Below are 22,390 nucleotides of genomic sequence, written 5' to 3' on the forward strand. Positions count from 1 at the left end.
CCTGTCTTGTACTATGGTGGGTGAATGTGTTTACCTACGCTTATATAAACCTACCATCTACTGTCTACATGAGTGCCGTTATATATAATGTGTTATAAAGATTATGCTTTAAAGGCATACTTGAGTCAAAATTGAAAATTAGCCCGTGAAATATTCCCAGTAAATAAAAGCTAAATTCTTATGATTTCAGGTGTTGCAGGTAATCTCTTGTTCCATGATTATTTTTCATGATGTAAATGGAGTATTCCTGGAATTACCCATTTGGTGTACAGCCAGGCCATTGTCCAGTGCCTCCCTCTCCCCTCACGTTATTTCCATATTCTCCACCTCTCCCCTCACGTTCTCTCCATATTCTCCAGTGCCTTCCTCTAACCTCTCCCCTCACATTGGCCTCAATTCACTAAGCTTTATCAAACGTTTGATAATTTACCTCATGGGTAAAATATAATTTTGAATTCACTAAGGTGTTATAGATTTATTGAACATTTTATTGATAAAACATTCGATAAATATATAACACCTTAGTGAATTCAAAATAAGTTTTTAACCATGAGGTAAATTAGCAAACGTTTGATAAAGTGTTTGATAAAGCTTAGTGAATTTAGGCCATTATTATCTCCATATTCTCCAGTGCCTCCCTATAACCTCTCCTTCACTCATGTCATCCTTCATACCCTCCAGAGCCTCACCTATAACTCTCCCATCACATTATCGCCATATTCTCCAGTGCATCACCTATAACTCCTCCATTACTCCTGTTATCCCCTACCCACCAGTGTCAGACCTGTAACTCCTCTCATGTCATCCCCCGTACCCTCCAGTGTCTTGCCTACAAATTGTCACTCATGTCATCCAGGCCCTAATCAATAACTTCTCCCTCACTTATGGTATCCTCCAGTGTCTTGCAAAGCATTTCTCCCTCCTTCATGTTATCTCTGTACCCTCCAGTGTCTCACCCTTAATTTCTCTCTCCCCCCCCCCCCCCCACATGGTATCCTCCAGTGTCTCACATATAATTTCTCCCTAACTCATGTACATTCCAGTGGCCCACCAAACCGTCTTTCCCAATCATGGTTTGCCCCATACTCTCCAGTGTCTCCCCACTCCCCTATAACGTCTCCCTCCCTCATGCTATCTCCGTACCTTCCAGTATCCTACCTATAACATCTCCCTCACTCTTGTATGTTATACACATGCCTTACAGTGTTTGTTTTGGCTACAACTTCTCCCTTGCTTTCCTGGACATCCTTGTTTCTGCTCTTGTCAAACCAACCAGCCTCTGAACTGCTTTTTGCTCTGGTCAAACCACCTCCAGTGTTTTGGCTACAACTTCTCCCTTGCTTTCCTGGACATCCTTGTTTCTGCAACCAACCAGTCTCTGAACTGCTTTTTGCCCCACGTTTTTGAGTTTTTCTGTAATTATCACCATATAGGATTCCTAAAATAGAACTTACTAGCTCCCGAATTCCATATTCATTTATCTAAAGATTTCTTGTGGTAAAGGGGAGGTATCAGCTACTGACTGGAGAAGTTCAATCTTTGGTTAAGGTTCCTCTTTAAGCAGTTTCTGGTTGCCAGCTATTGAATTTGTAGGACAGAGTGCAGATTGTTAAATAACACAACTTACAGTAAACCAGGGAAACTTAGCAGGTTTCAACTTTTATAAGGTGCAATTAAAGTGAGATTCCACCTTCATTCAAAAACATGCTATAGTTCTAATATTATTGGCACTGAACTATTCAAAATTTCTTTTCCATACTAATTTGTAGCTAGCTATAAAATCTAAGTTTCTAGAAGCTCGAATTAATGTCAGACTATGAAATCATTACTTTTTAGTGTACTTTTTGCACAGACTGCCCAGTAGCTCCCCTCTTCCTGTATGAGTAATTAGTGCCACACAGCAGGAAACATCACAGCGCTACCAATATGGCTACAGTGGTCAGGATACTATCTTGGAGACTGGCGATATCTCTGCAGATAAACCTACCAAAAAAGTAGGTGGATCCTTTACACACGGTCACAATTTTACAGCAGTGTGATTTTTAGAAAAGGTTGTTATGAGGTGTTTTTATATACAGTTAATTGCCAACTAAAGAAAGCAATGCTAAATGGGAGCGTTAGCCTGTTGTAATCACGTCACCCCATGTAGAAAATACAAGGCTTCCTCTGTGCAGTTACTCATGCAGGAAGATGGTGGGAGCATTCTGTACACAACATTGCACTTACAGAGAAAGTTTAGTCAATGATGGTTGCATATGTATAACGGAAAGCTCATTTTATAAAGTTAAATAAATTACTTAATTTTCATGAATATATCAGTATTTTTTTTTTTTATTGAAAATGGAATTCCACTTTGAAGACAATAAAAAGCTTTAACCACTTGATAACTTTTTTTTACAACTGCTGTACACTGGATCTGTCAAGCCTTCAGCCTTCACTGGGAAAACATATCTAGTGTTGACCTTGGAGGAACAGTTGCAATTGGCTTCGAAAATCCATCTTGATAAATAGATTCTTCCTCTTAGATCTGTTGGCCATAATCATTTACCGACCAACTAATCAGACAAATTGGATGATGATCATCTCATCCTTGACATTTTGATAAACGAGTCTCGTCTTAGACAGTTTCAGCTTGCTACAGAACTAGTGAGGTCGTGGCCCTGTCTGACTGCTGCGGGGACTTTGTCTTTCTGCTTCATTGGAATTCATGTTTGCTGTACAAAAATATGCAATACAAGATTGCCTGCAGTTCCATCCAGATAGAACGGTCCTTATTCAATTCACTTTTTTTGCACACCTTCTCAATAAAATGCCATTTAAGCCACCAGCAAGGAACAAAATGCTCACAATAATTTTGCCAGTACTTTTTCACCTATTTTTTGGTACTTTTCAATTGCAGAGTGCTGAAAAGTTAATTTTAAATGGAAGAGGTTTATCACCTGGGATAAAACTACGGAGAAAAAGTGAATTGGATAAGGACCACCGTGGTCTTCCAAGTCAATGGAAGCTGCAAGAGGATGATGGACCTAGAGTGGTTTCTCGGGGAAACCAGGGGCCTTGCTTTAAGAAATGATCTTTCAGTTTAAAAACAAGCTTCTTTTGTAATATATTATCACTGGAAAAGCCACCTGTAATAATGTTACCTTTAATCATGGCGATCAAAACAGACTGTTAGGGCCCTTTTCCACTAGCGGCGTTTGCGATGCTGAATCGCAAAAACGCAAACCGCTAGCGATTTTACAATCGCTACGGTTTGCTTTTTAACATGGGAATCGCGGTAGGTCATTTCCACTACCGCGATTCGTTTTTGCGGGGAACGCGAACGCGCGGCGGAGCGATAATTGCCGCGATTTTGCTATGCAGTGCATAGCATAGCAAAATCGCGGCCGCAAACGTCGGGGGAATCGCCGGTTTTGCGATTCAGCAATCGCTAGCGTTCAGCGTGAACGCTAGCGATTGCAGGTGGAAAAGGGCCCTTACAAATAGTCATGCTATTCCATCAGCTAAAACTGATCCGTGAATGCATTGAATATTGAGCCCCTAACAGAGGTCATTCCAAGTCAAAGTCCTGCCTCATACAGATATAGAAGTATTCAAATAAACAGCAAAGCTCAAATTGTTAACCACCAGGTAATCTCAAAAAAACCCATAGTAATCTTTTTTTTTTAATCAATTTTACTTAAACCACAACCAGCGACACATCTTTTATCTATAGTCACAACCACCACTCACAGAGAAATGTTCCTGCTACTACACTAAACTAAAGTATAAAAACATCCAAACTAATCAAGTGTTTTACATTCCAAGGTTGGGTTTGTGTGTCTTGTAGTGAACACAGGATATTCTTTTCACCCCATACTCAGACTGATAGGTAAGATGGGTCCATCCCCTGCAACAGAAAATGGCATCTGTTCAAAGTTTGCTTTAGTGGAAACTTTTTGTAAATATTGGTCAGTTTTCTCTGAACGGACTCCAAAGCTATGACGTTGACTGACCAAGGGCCTGAGCACATGAAGGTGCTTGTGTCCGCTTTTTAGCATCTATTACATTGCCGTTTTGCTGAAAAGTGGACAGAAGTGCGTTACTGTGCTCAGGCACCGAGGCTCAAGAATAGCAGACAACAATGGAAAACATGAGCGACCCAGGAAACCTAGATTTACTTTTTTAAACAATTGTTTGTACTAGATAAGTGCAGATTGGTAACCCTTGCCTGGGTCTTCTTACAATACAGTAAGCATTGCTGAAAGGCTAGTGAAATGCAGCATTTGTTATTTACAGTTGCATGCAGCAAACGCAATCCAGATCTTTTATACAACCATTACCCTTGTTTGCACATTTCTTAAGCCTCGTACGCATCCTAGACTGTTCTCAATCAAGGGCATCTCAATTTATAATCCAAGGTGTGTACAGATGTCCCTTGAGGTGTCCCGAGAGTGCTTAACCACTTCAGGGCCAGAAGTATCTGGCTATCTGGCCTTTAAAGGTCCAGAAACTTCTGGGTAAAAAAACAGGGCTCACCAATGTCATGCTGCACGGACCAGCTGCTACCGCCAATTGCGCCACTCTCCCGTCGCTGTGACAATAGAGCTCCGTGAGCCGATCAGGGTCCAATTTAATTGGCTCCTTACCCTGTGATCATGGTGAGCTAATGTGATTGGCTCACCGTGATCACAGGGTCAGGAGCCAATGAAATCTGCTTCTGATCGGCTCATGGAACTCTGCTGTCATACCGACGGCAGAGCAAGTAGGCTGCAGCAGCGGGAGCGTGCGACACGGTAATTTAAATCTACGCCCTGGCAGGGATAACCGGTCCCAAACAGGGCATAGATTTCAATTAACCCAGTCCAGAAGTAGTTAATGATCCGGCATGCCAGCAACAGTCAGCATGTTTATAATGCCAGCTCCGCACAATCTTAAAGGACAAATGAAGTGAGAAGAATATGGAGGCTGCCATATTTATTTCCTTTTAAACAATAACAGTTGCCTGGCTGCCCTGCTGGTCTGTTTGGCTGCAGTAGTATCTGAATCGCACCAGAAACAAGCATGCAGTTAATCTTGTCAGATCTGACAATAATGTCAGAAACACCTGATCTGCTGCATGCTTGTTCAGGGTCTATGGCTGTAAGTATTAGAGGCAGAGGATGAGCAAGGATGCCAGGCAACTGGTATTGCTTAAACGGAAATAAATATGGCAACCTCCATAGCTCTCTCACTTCAGTTGTCCTTTAAAAGGAACACAAGGTGAGTGACAAATAGAGGCTGCTATAATGATTTCCTTTTAAACAATGCACATTGCCTGGCTGTCATTCTGATTCACTGCCTCTAATAGTTTTAGCTTTAGACCCTGAACAAGTATGCAGATCATACTGTATGTTTCTGACAAAAATTACAAGACGAGATTAGCTGTGTGCACGTTTCAGGTGTGTGATTTAGACCCTACTGCAGCCAAACAGATCAGCAGGACTGCAAGGCAACTGGTATCGTTTAAAAGAAAATAAATACTGCAACCTCCAAATGTCTCTTACTTTAGGTTCCTTTTGAGCACATTCTGTATTGAGTGCATGTGACTCCAGTCATACCACCGTGTAACTTTTCAGCAACCCCACTATATCTTCCTATGGTCCTTACCAGGGTAGCAACAACTTTGGAACCTAATTACGGACACATTTATACTCCAGGTCTGCTGGATCAGTCATGCTCTCCAATGTCTAACTTTTATCAACACTCACTTATTCATATCTTCCAACTTGTCAGCAACGCATCTGTGAAGGGCATTGACAAGTATTGGCGAGACAGCTAATTTGGGCAACACTGTAGGCCGTAATGTGAATTACGGCTATAGCGGTGCTCAATGGCTAATTTGGGTGCTGGCAAAAGCTGGAGCCCAAATTACAGTAAAAAAATTGGGTAATTCAAGCACGGTCAATAGCTGGAGCCCAAATTATATAGGCAGATACAGTGGTTTGCAAAAGTATTCGGGTCCCCTTGAAGTTTTCCACATTTTGATTTTCGTTCCACTTCTCACATGTACACCACTTTGTGTTGGTCTTTCATGTGGAATTCCAATAAAATTGATTCATGTTTGTGGCAGTAATGTGACAAAATGTGGAAAACTTCAAGGGGGCCGAATACTTTTGCAAACCACTGTAAATAGGTAGTCAGTAAGGGAATAGTTTAGACTGAGGGCAAGAATATAATTAGACCTGGATGGGTCCTCTTTTAGCTTTACCCTTCGTGCAACATTACCTGTGCTGTTTTTGAATGTACGCATGGGGCAGAATGGGATACAGAAGTAATTATTCTATTTTTTTTCTGATAGAGGAGATTATTCAGTTCCACTTTAAGTAAACACAACATATAGCCATCATTTTTGAGGCTGCTACAGTCCATGTTTCACCTTGGTCTGGCCCTCCACCGCCATGTCAGCCTACGTAGTGGATGAAAAGAATACACCTGTTTTTGCTTCTATCTAGGCCACTTTCTGCCATAAATAATGGTTTTCCACCAAATTTCAGCCAAATTATTTCAAATAGTTATTAGAAAAGATGTAATAATAAGCAAGCTTCCATGTTATGGAGTTGTTAATTAGCTAAGACTGATTAGCCAGCCATCGATGTACCATTAATAATCTGTACAGGTATGTATGCACAGCGATACCAGTAAACAGAAGCGCACTTTTTTTTTTTTCGTTTCGAACATAAATACAAGTAATTTCTAAATGAACCTTAACTACTTAACTGCCAGAACGGCAGAGAAGTGATTTTTTGTTTTTTCTTAAAGTTCTTATTTAGTTCACTGAACATTGAGAGGATGTAGCAGGGCAGCTAGGCAGCTTTCTGGGAGGCTTCTGTCTCCTGCTCGGATAGCTTCTCCTCTGACAGCACGGTCATCCATGGCGATACGGAGCGCGTAATGGTCTGCTTGGCCAGGTTGTAGTGATTGATGACTGTGTAGAACTTTCCTTGAGTGCTGGGGTCCTGCTCCGTGTAATAGTTGTCCAGGGCTGCAGGGATGCACCGATTGTTCTGGAATCACACAAAAAAAAGTAGCAGTAGAGTATTGTGAACACCAGTCAACTCACCCCACAAGAGTTAGGGACCCACATCAGGCTATAAGTCTGACAGGTCCATCATCAGGTTATGAGTCAGACTCGTCCATCATCAGGCTATGAGTCTGACCCATCCATCATCAGGCTATGAGTCAGACCTGTCCATCATCAGGCCATGAGTCAGACCCGTCCATCATCAGGCTATGAGTCAGACCCGTCCATCATCAGGCTATGAGTCAGACCCGTCCATCATCAGGCTATGAGTCAGACCCGTCCATCATCAGGCTATGAGTCTGACCCATCTACCATCAGGCTATGAGTCTGACTCGTCCATCATCAGGCTATGAGTCAGACCCGTCCATCATCAGGCTATGAGTCAGACCCGTCCATCATCAGGCTATGAGTCTGACCCATCTACCATCAGGCTATGAGTCTGACTCGTCCATCATCAGGCTATGAGTCTGACCCGTCCATCATCAGGCTATGAGTCTGACCCGTCCATCATCAGGCTATGAGTCTGACCCATCCATCATCAGGCTATGAGTCTGACCCGTCCATCAGGCTGAGTCAGACCCGTCCATCAAACAAGCTGAACATATAATGAGAAAATCCATAACCATGGGCATCCGCACATTGGGCAAAATGGGGCATGCACCCAATACCTCCTAGCGCCCCCCCCCCCCGGTCAGCTGCTGCCACCCGAACCCGCAGGCGGAGGAATCAACACAAAAGGAAGGGCAGCGGGAACAGTGGCTGGAAGGGGGGACAGACCCCCCCCACCTTTCTCACCTGGGTCTCCTCCCTTTGGAACTTCCCCCCTCCAAATTAGCAGCGGCAAACAGAAGCGGACATCAGCGGGCGGAGAGGAATTACTCACTTTTTCCCTGCGTTCCAGGCGATGGTACGCAGCGCCATTGTCACGTGACACTGGTCACCGCCTTCTCCACCGTTCTGTGCTTCCTGATTAGCGGAAGCACAGTGAGCGGCAGAGAAGTCGGAGACCAGTGTCATGTGACGATGACGCTATGCGCCATCGCCTGGAATGCAGGAAGAAGGTGGGCAGTTCCTCTCCGCCCGCTGATGCTCGATTCTGTTTGCCGCTGTTAGTTTGGAGGGGAGAAGCGCCAGAAGGAGGGGACCCAGGTGAGGGAGATGGAGGGGTCTGGCCCGCCTCCCTGTGGCTGTCCTTTCTTCCAAGCTTCCCCCATACTGGGGGGCAACTATACTAGCTGTACTGGGGGTGACTATACTAGTTATACTGGGGGGAACTATACTAATACTGGGGCAACTACACTACCTACACTGGGGGCAACTATACTAACTATACTGGGGGCAACTATACTCTCTCTGCCTTTCTGATGTCCCTTTCTGCTGTCACTCTCTCTCTCTGCCTTTCTGTTGTCTCTTTCTTTCTGCTGTCTCTTTCTTTCTGCCTTTCTTTCTCTGCCTCTCAGCTCTCTCTCTGCCTTTCTGCTCGCTCTCTTTCTCTCTCTGCCTTTCTGCTGTCACTCTCTCTCTGCCTTTCTGCGCTCTCTCTCTCTCCACTCTCTCTGCGTCTATGCTGTCTCTCTCTCTCTCTCTCTCTGCCTTTCTCTCCCCCTTTCTGTGCTCTCTCTCTCTCTCTGCTTATATGTTGTCTCTCTCTCTGTGCCTCTCTACTGTCTCTCCCTCCTTTCTGTGTCTATCTGCATTTCTGCTCTCTCATTCTCTGCCTTTCTGCTCTCTCTCTCTCTCTCTCTCTCTCTCTCTCTGCCTTTCTGCTCACGCTCTCTCTCTGCCTTTCTGCTCTCTCTCTCTTTGCCTTTCTGCTGCCTCTCTCTTTGCCTTTCTGCTGTCTCTCTCTTTGCCTTTCTGCTGTCTCTCTCTCTTTCTGCATTTCTGTTGTCTATCTCTCTCCGCCTTTCTTCTTGCACTCTTTCTCTCTCTCTCTGTCTTTCTGCTGTCTCTCTCTCTGTCTTTCTGCTGTCTCTTTCTGCCTTTCTACTGTCTCTTTCTCTCTCTTGCTCTCTCTCTCTGCCTCCCTGCTGCCACTCTCTGCCTTTCTGCTCTATCTCTCTCTTTGCTGTCTCTCTCTCTGCCTCTCAGCTGTCACACTCCCTCTCATCTGTGTCTCTCTGCAGTCTCTCTCTCTCTCTGCCTTTTTAAGGCCCTCCCCACACACGGGCACCCTCCTCCTACCCACTGGCACCCCGCTCCTGCCCAGTGTCACCCTCTCCCACCCACTCTCACCCTCCTGCAAAATCTGGGGTGTGGCTTAATGCCACACAGGGGGCATGGCTTAACTTTCCCTGTCACTACCTAAACTGGGGGGGGGGCACCTGTGTTGGAGGCACTCGCAATCTAATCCCTACCATAGCCCTAGTCTAATGTCCCACTATTGCTAAGTTCATGTAAATTTGGCTCCGCAGGTGGCCACGCCCATTTTTCTGCCTCCAGGCCACGCCCATTTTTAAGCCTCCAACCCCCCCATTTTTGCCCACCCTGGAAAATTTTCTGCGGACGCCCATGTCCATAACCACAAGATACAGCCCTAGTGTGAGGCTTTTTATCTGAGGCCTTATGGCACACTACCATGCGTAGGTTTAACCCTTAGACTGTCGCAGACGTCTATAGGCATTTCTGTGTTTCCACATCCAAATACCACGGACGTCAAAAGGCGTTTCAATACAAAACTTTCTACCTGACTTGAAGTATGCAAATAACTCTGTTGATGCGGAATTATGCAAATGTTACTGCAGATCTAGGCAGCAATGGACCAATCAAATTAATTGATTAGTATTAACATTTTAGATTTGTATAATTAGCATAATTCTCAATCATCTCAAGTATTTTTGCACCTGAGCATATCAGTATGGTGGTAAAACCTATGGTAATATTCCAGCACCTCAAGCTATCATTAACCCCACCTAAATAGATATACGCTTATTTATGCCTTTAGATGCCATACAGCCCAGTTGCTCCAAGTCAAATTGGGACAAAACTCAATGTTAGGACTTAACACATGTTGTTGCTTATTTGTTACCTTTAAAGAGGAACTCCAGTGAAAATAATGTAATAAAAAAGTGCTTCATTTTTACAATAATTATGTATAAATGGTTTAGTCAGTGTTTGCCCATTGTAAAATATTTTCTCTCCCTGATTTACATTCTGACATTTATCACATGGTGACATTTTTACTGTTCTCTACGATGGTGCTGTCCAACTGGCGGCCTTCCAGAGCTCTTGTAGCCTGTCCACTGCTTGCTCTGTTATTCCTCCTCATAACCATCACTTGCCCCTCCCCCCCCTCCCCCCAAGGTCCCACAATGCAGGCAGAGAGGCAGGAAAGTGATCTCACCCCCATGCCAGGCTGGGTGATGCAGAGTCAACCTTCCTCTAATTAAGGTGACCAAACATCAGGCGACTTGGTGGACGATCCACCATCCAATTCGATTATTATATTATAATTGGATGAAATTCTATGTGCATACCTTACCTGTTGGCTTCCGCCACTGGCACTGTGCTCCATCCTCTTACATGCGCCCCATGTGGCTGATGGCTTAATACGTGGGTGCATGGGGAATGTCACGCGCCCGCATTATGGCGGCAACCACATGAGGTGCATGTACAGTATGAGGACGGATCCCGCGGCGGACATCGACAGGTAAAGTATACTGCATGGGCCACCGAGGGGCACATTAACATTGATGGAGACTGCACTATGAGTGGGGTCACAAGGCCGATTCCCGAGCGATTTCATGCTGAAATTGATCAGGATTCGGCCTGTGCTGTGTGGGCAGCTGACAGATCTCTCTCCGATCAGATTTGATCAGAGAGAGATCTGTCTCTTGGTCAAACTGCCCATACATCAGATGATGTATGGGCACCTACAGTATACACCTTACCGGGTTTTTTGGTGCTCCATACCAATTGTTATGTAAATTGTCCTTAGGGGGCTCAATGTACAACTCACCCGCGGGCCTACAGCTTCTTAGCTACGCCACTTCTTATAACCCATGTAGTAGAAATTTCGACACTGAAAATCCAGATATTTCAGGTCACAAAAGATTGGTCATATTGTGCCATGTGTGGTCTGCATTAAAGCTTCCATTTAGAATGAACGGGAAATAAAGGGTGAATACTAAAAACAATCCAGCATTCATCCTTTATAAACAATCCACAAAATGCCGTTAATAGAGGATTTATTATGGCTTCCCGTGCGCCAAACTTTGTTTTTCCTTCTAAATTAATGAGACACTTTGAAGAAAATGTTTCATCTCTCACTGGGGTTGATGAAAAGCAAGCAGCAGACAGCATTGAGCGCTCCGCACAACATTAACTTTGTTTTTTTAAAAATAGGTTTAATTAGTACAGAATGTTCTGACATGCACCTAAAATATCTGAACTAATTAATTTCCTCCAGTACATGCACAGCGGCAGCGCTCCATTGATTTGCAGTCTTGAAAGGATATTTGTGATGGCTAACCTCAGAGTACATGCTCCCATTGACTGGGTTTAATATTGTCATCAGTGAGTCAGCTCCAATCTCATGGTCTGGTGGCTAATACGCTCACACGGACTACATTTAAAGGAAACCTACAGTGAAGGCTGGAACCCACTAGGGCGTTTTTGGCGGCGTTTTGGGATTGCCGACAATTCCCAAAATTGATTTCTCCAATGAAAGGGAGTGGAATTGAACCCATTAGTGCGATTGCAATTAGGGGCAATCACAGGACATGCAGCATTTTGAGTGCATTTGTGCTCAATGCAAAGTATATAGGTGCTGCATAAATCGTGTTTCAAAGTGATTATGCAGCTCTTTGGGGGGCTGAGCGATTAGCTTTTAAAAAAACTTTATTATACCGGGTCTCTGTATTTCCTTCTTATGTCCGTAGCCCCGCCCCCTGAAGGAAGAGGTCACAGGCGTTTCTCTAACTTAGTCACAGAGAAGCACCTATCACCTCTTTCTTTAGGAGGCGGGGCTACAGATGGAAGAAGGACACCTGGTAAGTATAATAAAGTTTTATTTAAAAAAAATAAATAAAAGTGAATCGCAAATTGGAAGTGCTGTACAGAGTACTGTACAGCACTTCCAAGCAATGGGTAATCGTGATTGCAAACACCTTAGGAATCACTACACATAGCACTGTGGCTATTTTAAAGCACTGCAGCGATTCCTAGTGTGTCCCAGGCCTTAGAGATATGGAAGCTGCAGGGCTGTTACTACAAATTGTGCACATCCCCTTAGGATCCCTACCCCTTTGATGACCCCATAGTGTGAGGTCATAGAACAGTGCAGCCACTGTATAGTTATAGTACAGCAAGAAAGGGCACAAAATTATCTGTTCTGGCATTGGGGCCTATGTAACAGATGTGCCTCACTGAGCTGTCTGACAGAGAGCTGTAAAGCTGGCAACACATAAGTCCATTTTTGCCCCCAACTGTAATTAATCAACATTTGGTTGATTGTGGACAGTTACTGTTCAAAAAGGCAGTGAGGCAGTAAATTGACATCAAGTTGGTTGGGGAGAGGGGTGGCGGTAAACAACGGCCACATGTACTGCATTGAGTGCTACAAGGATAGAGGATAGATCAATTCTTCTTCCCAGAGCAATCTGCCTCCCAACCAGTTTCTCCTTATTCAATCTGCCTCCCACCAGTTTCTCCTCACTCATTCTGCCTCCCACCAGTTTCTCCTCACTCAATCTGCCTCCCATCCAGATTCTCCTTACTCAATCTGCCTCCTAACAGTTTCTCCTTACTCAATCTGCCTCCTTACAGTTTCTCCTTACTCAATCTGCCTCCTAACAGTTTCTCCTTACTCAATCTGCCTCCCAATCAGTTTCTCCTTATTCAATCTTCCTCCCAACCAGTTTCTCCTTACTCAATCTGCCTCCCATCCAGTTTCTTCTTACTCAATCTGCCTCCCATACTGTTTCTTCTTACTCAATATGCCTCCCAACCAGTTTCTCCTTACTCAACTGCAGTTGGACAGCGGGCTATTTGTGCAGGCTATAGAAACAAATTGGTGCTAGACCCAGCCAAAGTATGCTGTGATGTCTGTATGTTCCTCCAGGGCTCGCATAGGAGTGAGGCTGATGTGCTGGGATTACGCTTGGTTTTATAGCTTTTTTTCTGCTAATTGTGTATTTCTTCTATGGAGTGGAGGTCTGCTGCCTCATTACCACACCTGTGTGGTTTCTCCCTGCCGTTCCATGCAGTGTGTCTGATAACAAGCAGCTTGCCTGAGCTTCATTAGCTGGAGACTGCTGATTAATAGACTGAGCTCTGCAGAAATGGTTCATGTGACATTGATGGATTGAAAGGTTATGGAGCAGTTAGGGCTGGACATATCTGGAGTCTACTGAGTGGATCAGCTGGACTGGAAGAGGGAGCAGGTATATAATATAAGGCATCACAGATACATCATACTGTACGAAAGATCCTTAATTCTACAAGAGCTGATTGATCGCACCTTTTGTTATATAATTTATCATTTTAGCAGATTGAATTGAAATACAGAACATATGTTTGAGGTGTAGCAGTCACCATACACAACAGTGGCACATACAGTTAGGTCCATAAATATTTGAACAGAGACAACGTTTTTCTAGCTTTGGTTCTATGCATTACCACAATGATTTTTAAATAAAAAATGCAGTTGAAGTGCAGACTTTCACAAACTAAGGTGCTTGGGGTGCAAACAAGTGTTTTTTAATAGAGAAAAAGACCTGCTGCAAAGTTCCACGACTTTGCAGGTCGCAGATTGTACTACCCTGGAGAGGCTGAGCTTTGCGCTGTAGCTCTGCCTCCTCCGCAATCAATCTCCGCAGATCTCCGCCTCCTCCCCGCCCCTCTCAGTGGAAGAAGACAGAGGGGCGGGGAGAGGCGGCAATCTGCAGAGATTGACTGCGGAGGAGGCAGAGCTATAGCTCAAAGCTCTGCCCCTTCAAGGAAGTAAAGCCCTGCAAGCCCTGGAACTTTGCTGGGCTTTTTTCTCGATTAAAAAACACTCGTTTTGCGGCGGGATTGCAGCGATTCCACTTAGAATATAATGCTTAACAAGATTACATTTAAAAAATAGGGGAAAAAAACTTCAGAGGGACTTCAGAGTCTCATTAACCTGCTCCTACCCTATGGATATGAGTTAATTGGACAATTTACAATCTCCTGCAATCAACACTGCACATAGTTCGTGGGCACTGAGACAAAGTCAGAGGATGGAGAAACGCCAGAAAGTAAATGGTAAAAACATGAACTACCTCCTGGGCCCCCTCTGCTCCAAGGCCTCCTAGCCGCTGGTATGCCTGCATTGGCTATTGCTACACCCCTGGTGGTGAAAAGCTAATAACATGGATCAATACAGGCCCTCAGTGGGCCCCGCTGACCCAAAGGCCATTGTTTGGTCGCAACCTCTGCACCCCCTATTGCTACACCACTGGACTTTCAACTTTAATTCTTTGGGGTGGACAAAACAATTGCATAAGAATGTGAGGCAACTAAAGCATTTTTTACCACAATCCCTTCATTTCAGGGACTCAAAACTAATTGGACAACTTAAACAACTGGAAAGACAATGTTAATTTCTAACACTTGGTTGAAAACCCTTTGCTGGCAATGACCTCATGGACATCACCAGATGCTGGGTTTCCTCCTTTTTGATGCTCGGTCAGGCCTTTACTGCAGCGGCTATTAGTTGCTGTTTGTGGACCTTTCTTTCCGAAGTTTAGTCTTCAACAAGTGAAATGCATGCTCACTTGGGTTAAAATCAGATGACTGACTTGGCCCTTCAAGAATATTCCACTTTTTTGCTTCAAATACATTATTTATGGACCTAACTGTATATTATAACCCTGGCCTCTGCTTCAGGGAATGCAACCTGTCAGAACCAAGCATGTTGGTCCAGGCTGTCCTCATTTTATTACTATACCCCATCCCTCTTAGGCCTCTTTCAGGCAGGGGTCACACTTGGTAAAACCACATGCATTTTGCCGCAATCCAAAAACGTACATGATGTTTTCCTATTGGCCTAATGTGATTTCAGGAAACCTCTGCATTTTGGGGGTGTGATTTTGTTTCGTTTTGAAACGGAGTACATGCATAGAGTGGGGCCGAACCTCCGATTTTCGGTTCGCGAACTGGGTTCGCGAACCTTCGCGGAAAGTTTGGTTCGCCGAAAAGTTCGCGAACCGCAATAGACTTCAATGGGGATGCGAACTTTGAAAAAAAAAATTATGCTGGCCACAAAGGTGATGGAAAAGATGTTTCAAGGGGTCTAACACCTGGACCCCCAGGTGGAGGAGTGGGATACATGCCAAAAGTCCCCGGGAAAAATCTGGATTTGACGCAAAGCAGCGCTTTAAGGGCAGAAATCACATTGAATGCTAAATGACAGGCCTAAAGTGCTATAAAACATCTTGCATGTGTATACATCAATCAGGTAGTGTAATTAAGGTACTGCTTCACACTGACACACCAAACTCACCGTGTAACGCACCGCAAACAGCTGTTTGTGTAGTGACGGCCGTGCTGGACTGGTGCGCACCATGGCGAGAGTGCAGGTTTTGGTGGCTTTACAGCCCATATGGTCGCCTGGCTGATGTAGCTGAATGACAGAACAGGTATACAGTGGCGGGTTCACTGAACACAACAGGTATGCAGTGGCGGGTTCACTGAACAGAACAGGTATGCAGTGGTGGGTTCACAGAACAGGTATGCAGTGGTAGGTTCACAGAACAGGTATGCAGTGGCAGGTTCACTGAACAGGTATGCAGTGGTGGGTTCACTGAACAGGTATGCAGTGGCAGGTTCACTGAACAGGTATGCAGTGGTGGGTTCACTGAACAGGTATGCAGTGGTGGGTTCACAGTACAGGTATGCAGTGGTGGGTTCACAGTACAGGTATGCAGTGGTGGGTTCACAGAACAAGTATGCAGTGGCGGGTTCAAAGAACAGGTATGCAGTGGTGGGTTCACTGAACAGGTATGCAGTGGTGGGTTCACTGAACAGGTATGCAGTGGTGGGTTCACTGAACAGGTATGCAGTGGTGGGTTCACTGAACAGGTATGCAGTGGTGGGTTCACTGAACAGGTATGCAGTGGTGGGTTCACTGAACAGGTATGCAGTGGCAGGTTCACTGAACAGGTATGCAGTGGTGGGTTCACAGAACAGGTATGCAGTGGTGGGTTCACAGAACAGGTATGCAGCCAGGAACAAGCTAAGCCTAACTAATCTTTCCCTATGAGAGACAGTCTGCAGCAGCTCGCCCTACTCTCACTAACGCAGGCACACGAGTGAGCGTAATGGCCGCCGCTGCCTGCCTTTTATTAGGGGGGAGTGGCTCCAGGGGCTAGTGTAGCCTAATTGGCTACACTGGGCCTGCTGACTGTGATGTAGAGGGTCAAAGTTGACCCTCATGGTGCATTATGGGGCGAACCGAACTTCCGCAAAACTTCGCCTGCGGGACGCGAACGCGAACCACTGAAGTTCGCATGGAACCGTTCGCAGGCGAACCGTTCGGCCCAACTCTATACATGCATTACTTAATCACATACCGCATGCGATTTGTCTTTGAAAGTCATCAGCTACTGTAATGATTGCCTATGTTTAAAGGACAACTGTAGTGAAAATAATGTGGAGGCTGCCATATTTATTTCCTTTTAAACAATACCAGTGGCCTGGCAACCCTGATCATCTATATGGCTGCAAAAGTGTCTGAATAACACCAGGAACAAGCATGCAGCTAATCTTGTCAGTTCTGACAGTAATGTCAGAAACACCTGATCTGCTGCATGCTTGTTCAGGGTCTATGGCTAAAAGTATTAGAGGTAGAGGATTAGCAGGATAGCCAGGCAACTGGCATTGTTTGACCTTCAGGATAATACTTATCGTGCATAAGATGGAGGGTGTGTGGGATGGGCAGTGGGTGCCGACTGGTGCACGGCCTGGACGACCGTTTCACTGTAGTAGCTTCTTCCGAGGCTTATGGTGTGTACACACTTGAAAGATAAATGAAAGATCACAGAACAATTTTACCCCCTTCCATGTAGTATGAGAGCCATACTCTACACAGTCTATTCTATTGTGCTGAACTCCCCATCAGATAAAAATATTTGCAAGATGCTGCACACAAAGATGCTGTACACATTCAACAGATCATTATCTGCAAAAGATCTGCTCCTGCAAAATGCATTCATAGTTTATGATATCTGCAGATCCTCATACGCACCTTGTTTAACCTCCTGAGCGATAATCCCGAGCTGAGCTCGGGGTATATCGCGCAGGAGGATTTCTCAGGCCCTGGTGGGCCGATTTGCATAATTTTTTTTTTGTTACACGCAGCTAGCACTTTGCTAGCTGCGTGTAACTTCCGATCGCCGCCGCTCGCCGCCGATCCGCCGCCGCTCGCCGTGCCGTGCAGCCCCCCCCCCCTACCGACCCCTTGCGCAGCCTGGCCAATCAGTGCCAGGCAGCGCTGAGGGGTGGATCGGGACTCCCTCTGACGTCACGACGTCCATGACGTCGGTGACGTCATCCCGCCCCGTCGCCATGGCGACCGGGGAAGCCCAGCAGGAAATCCCGTTCTGAACGGGATTTCCTGCTTACTCTGATCGCCGAAGGCGATCGGAGTGGGTGGGGGGATGCCGCTGCGCTGCGGCTATCATGTAGCGAGCCCTGGGCTCGCTACATGATTTAAAAAATAAAAAAATGTAAAAAATAGTGCTGCGCCACCTCCTGGGCGATATAATTGTATCGCCCAGAGGGTTAACAGACATTCATCTGCAGATCAGATCCTCCAGGATGGATTTTCAGATCTGCAGATGATTGTCTGATCTGCAGATGAATGTCAGATATGCAGATAAAGTCTGTTAAACCAGGTGTGTATGAGGATCTGCAGATCTCATAGACTATGAATGCATTTTGCAGGAACAGATATTGGGCAGGAAGAGATCTTTTGCAGGAACAGATCTTTTGCAGATACTGATCTGTTCAGGGGCGTAGCAATAGGCAGGGGCCCCAACCGTCCCGTTTAATAATATATATATATATATATATATATATATATATATATATATACATCTATATATATCTATATATCTATACATCTATACATTTTTGACTAGGGGTGTGTCAAGGGGTGTGGTTGGGGGCGTGGCTTAAGTGTCCCGGTTTCTCATCTCAAAAAGTTGGGAGGTATGGCAATAGGGGGTGCAGAGGTAGCGACAGCATCGGGGCCCTTGAGCCAGAGGGGCCCCAAACGGCCCTCCCTCAACTACAGTATTAGCTCTTTATTGGTCCTGTGCTCATAATAATATCTTCTAGAGATACTTTGAATAGTGGTAATCATTAACAAACTGTTTCCCATACCCTTTTTGCACCTCTGACCCTGTGGTTGTTCTTGGCAGATTTTGGTGCGCCGTATCAATTGTTATGTATAGAGTGCTTGGGGGGCCCCATTGTAAAACTTGCATCGGGGCCCACAGCTCCTTAGCTACGCCACTGGATCTGTTGAATGTGTACGGGCATCTTTGTGTAGAGCATCCTGCAAAGATTTTTATCTGATGGGGAGTTCAGCTCAATAGAATAGACTGTGTAGAGTATGGCTCTCATACTACATGGAAGGGGGTAAAATTGGTCTGATATCTTTCATTTATCTTTTAAGTGTGTATGTAGCATTAGATGTGCCTGGCAGGCATCGGGAGTCTAGCCTCATGGAAATAGTTTCATCTGCGTTCTATACAGATGCGTTGCTAGCCTACAGGAGGCCAGCAATGCCTTCTGTTACTATGGTTGTGGAGGAGGACTACACAAGCTAATTAATGAGATGCCATTTGATTATGGATTGGGAACTGTGATCATATTAATCAGGGGGTGGGAGAGCAGCGGGGGATCCATGGCCACATACCTGTGCGTAGCAGCAATCGGTATATAGCTAGCAGGGAAGCAGTGCAATCAGTTTTTCCTCATTTCAGCTGAAATCGGATTATGATGGAGTGCCGCAAGGCCGTATAATAATCAGCACTCCCTAATAGCTTTCTGATTGGGGAGTAATTGTTGGTTTGCTGGAGTAGGCAGCTTTCATATATTGGATGGCCATCTTCAGCAAGTCTGTGTTTGCAATCAGAGACATGCACCCACACTGACAACACTTTGGTTTCTGGTTTCAATTATTCCGCAATTTCTTCCACAATGTATGCCAGGAGATCCGTGCCGCAATGTATATCAGGAGCTATAGTGCGTACATCTCCCTGGCAGGAGATGTACTCACATCTACTTACTACAGCTCCCGGCATGCATTGTAGCCGGGAGCGCGCTCCACATGGAAAAATCTTTGGACTGCTGTGATGGTGCATTCTACACAGATGGGAGGGGGGGGGGAGGGGGGGAGTCGTTAAGGAGCAATGGCTTGTGGATCTACAGAACTAGAACCATTCCAGTCTAGATATCTGTGTGCTCTGCTGGAGGCAAATGACCTACTGTAATCACAAACTGCTCTTATTTTTACCCTGAAGTCAGTACTCTGTGTCTTCTTATATGTAAAGCCCACTGTGCTAGTATTATATTCATCTGCCAGCAGAAATAATCAGCTGCACAAAGCAGGAAGCAATGTTGGTAGTTTTTAACACCTACACTATTCATGTGGCTGTCAGCAGCTTGGAAACTCTCAAGAAGACAGGCTGTGTTGTAATCATAATGGGGAGGTTCGGAGACTGTGTTTTCATATATGTAAAGCCCATACTAGTATTATATTCTTCTTCCAGCAGAAATAGTCGCACAAAGCAGGATGTCTTGCTAGCAGTTTTTAACACCTACACTAACCATGTGGCAGTCATCAGCTTGGATACTGCCAAGCAGACAAGCTGTGTTGTAGTCATGATGGGGAGGTTCGGTGACTGTGGGCGCAGAATTTAGTTGTGCAGCTGAAATAACGTAGTACTGCATTAATCCGAGCAATGCGTAAAGCTGAACTGAAGAACTTGTTTATTCCTAAACAAAGGTGGAATTTCCCTTTAACAGTCTGCCGCCTCACATCTAATCTGCTGCTTGAGAAATGTCATGATTTTTCCATTTCCCTAAATAGAAACGGTTCTCTTTGTTCCAGAAACCATTTTATTTAATTACCGGAGTCAACACACATTTCTTTATTAACTGCGCAGCGAGTCCAGCACATCGTGATATCGCTTTCATATCCAGGTATAATTGAGACATGACTTTGAGCTCACTACTACAGCATGCTGAGCTATTCTCTGCATAATAAAATGTACATTTCAGGTGTTCCTTCCTCCCGACAGCGCGCCTCACAATACAACCTCCACCGAGGAAGCAATTTTTTACTACGAAATACAAAGTACATTTAAAACCTCCAAAATCCATTCTCTGAAAAGGCAATAACAGGTCACAAAAACGGCATGACTTGAGGGATTCCTAATGGTAAGTGCATGGAGGCCAGAAGTGAGAGGCAAAAGAGGCAATTACAAAGCCAGGGGGTCAATATGAAGTCCTCTCAGGAAAGTTCCAGATAATAACTCTACAGTACAGAGGACTGGCAGCCCTGCAAAGGCACGTTTTGGTCCAATAAGATAGCTACAGTGGTTTGCAAAAGTATTCGCCCACTTGAAGTTTTCCACATTTTGTCACATTACTGCCACAAACATGAATCAGTTTTATTGGAATTCCACGTGAAAGACCAATACAAAGTACATGTGAGAAGTGGAACGAAAATCATACATGATCCCAAACATTTTTTACAAATAAATAACTGCAAAGTGGGGTGTGCGTAATTATTCAGCCCCCTTTGGTCTAAGCGCAGTCAATTGCCCATAGACATTGCCTGACGAGTGCTAATGACTAAACAGAGTGCACATGTGTGTAATCTAATGTCAGTACAAATACAGCTCCTCTCTGACGGCCTCAGAGGTTGTCTAAGAGAATCTTGGGAGCAACAACACCATGAAGACCAAAGAACACACCAGACAGGTCAGGGATAAAGTTATTGAGAAATTTAAAGCAGGTTTAGGCTACAAAAAGATTTCCAAAGCCTTGAACATCCCACGGAGCACTGTTCAAGCAATCATTCAGAAATGGAAGGAGTATGGCACAACTGTAAACCTACCAAGACAAGGTCGTGTACCTAAACTCACAGGCCGAACAAGGAGAGCGCTGATCAGAAATGCAGTCAAGAGGCCCATGGTGACTCTGGATGAGCTGCAAAAATCTACAGCTCAGGTGGGGTAATCTGTCCATAGGACAAGTATAGTCGTGCACTGCACAAAGTTGGCCTTTATGGAAGAGTGGCAAGAAGATAGCCATTGTTAACAGAAAAGCATAAGAAGTCCCACTTGCAGTTTGCCACAAGCCATGTGGGGGACACAGCAAATATGTGGAAGAATGTGCTCTGGGCACTTGAGACCAAAATGGAACTTTTTGACCAAAATGCAAAACGCTATGTGTGGCGAAAAACTAACACTGCACATCACTCTGAACACACCATCCTCACTGTCAAATATGGTGGTGGCAGCATCATGCTCGGGGGATCTCTTCAGCAGGGACAGGGAAGCTGGTCAGAGTTGATGGGAAGATGGATGGAGCCAAATACCGGGCAATCTTGGAAGAAAACCTCTTGGAGACTGCAAAAGACTTGAGACTGGGGCGGAGGTTCACCTTCCAGCAGGACAACGACCCTAAACATAAAGCCAGGGCAACAATTGAATGGTTTAAAACAAAACATATCCATGTGTTAGAATGACCCAGTCAAAGTCCAGATCCAAATCCAATCGAGAATCTATGGCAAGATCTGAAAACTGCTGTTCACAAACGCTGTCCATCTAATCTGACTGAGCTGGAGCATTTTTGCAAAGAAGAATGGGTAAGGATTTCAGTCTCTAGATGTGCAAAACTGGTAGAGACATACCCTAAAAGACTGGCAGCTGTAATTGCAGCAAAATGTGGTTCTACAAAGTATTGATTCAGAGGGCTGAATAATTACGCACACCCCACTTTGCAGTTAGTGATTTGCAAAAAATGTTTGGAATGATGTATGATTTTCGTTCCACTTCTCATGTGTACAGCACTTTGTATTGGTCTTTCACGTGGAATTCCAATAAAATTGATTCATGTTTGTGGCAGTAATGTGACAAAATGTGGAAACCGTCAAGGGAGCCAAATACTTTTGCAAACCACTGTATTTCCAGGGGTATGCCTAAAGGTGGCCATACATCTCTCCAACATCCAATTCGAAAATTATGATTGAATCGGATGAACATCTGTGCCGCCAAGATAATGCCTGAGCAACGATGTGACCAATTCTGGGCTGAAATTGGTTCCATGCATCAATAGGGCATGGTGCAAGATGTCGGGCCATTA

The 22,390-nt window shown here is 44.9% G+C and overlaps 1 protein-coding gene across 4 annotated transcripts in view; it reads right to left on the reverse strand.

The window, feature by feature from the left end:
- Nucleotides 1-2,313: 2,313 nt before the first annotated feature.
- NSG1 (neuronal vesicle trafficking associated 1) overlaps nucleotides 2,314-22,390 on the reverse strand; it is a 165,069-nt gene continuing 144,992 nt past the window's right edge. For all 4 annotated transcript variants that reach the window (XM_068277356.1, XM_068277366.1, XM_068277375.1 and 1 more), the window contains one exon: nucleotides 2,314-7,025. In XM_068277356.1, the coding sequence (XP_068133457.1) occupies nucleotides 6,825-7,025 (201 nt within the window). In that variant the 3' untranslated portion in view covers nucleotides 2,314-6,824. The remainder of the gene's footprint in view (nucleotides 7,026-22,390) is intronic.

This window comes from Hyperolius riggenbachi, chromosome 1 (assembly GCF_040937935.1).
Source record: "Hyperolius riggenbachi isolate aHypRig1 chromosome 1, aHypRig1.pri, whole genome shotgun sequence".
Lineage (NCBI taxonomy): Eukaryota > Metazoa > Chordata > Amphibia > Anura > Hyperoliidae > Hyperolius > Hyperolius riggenbachi.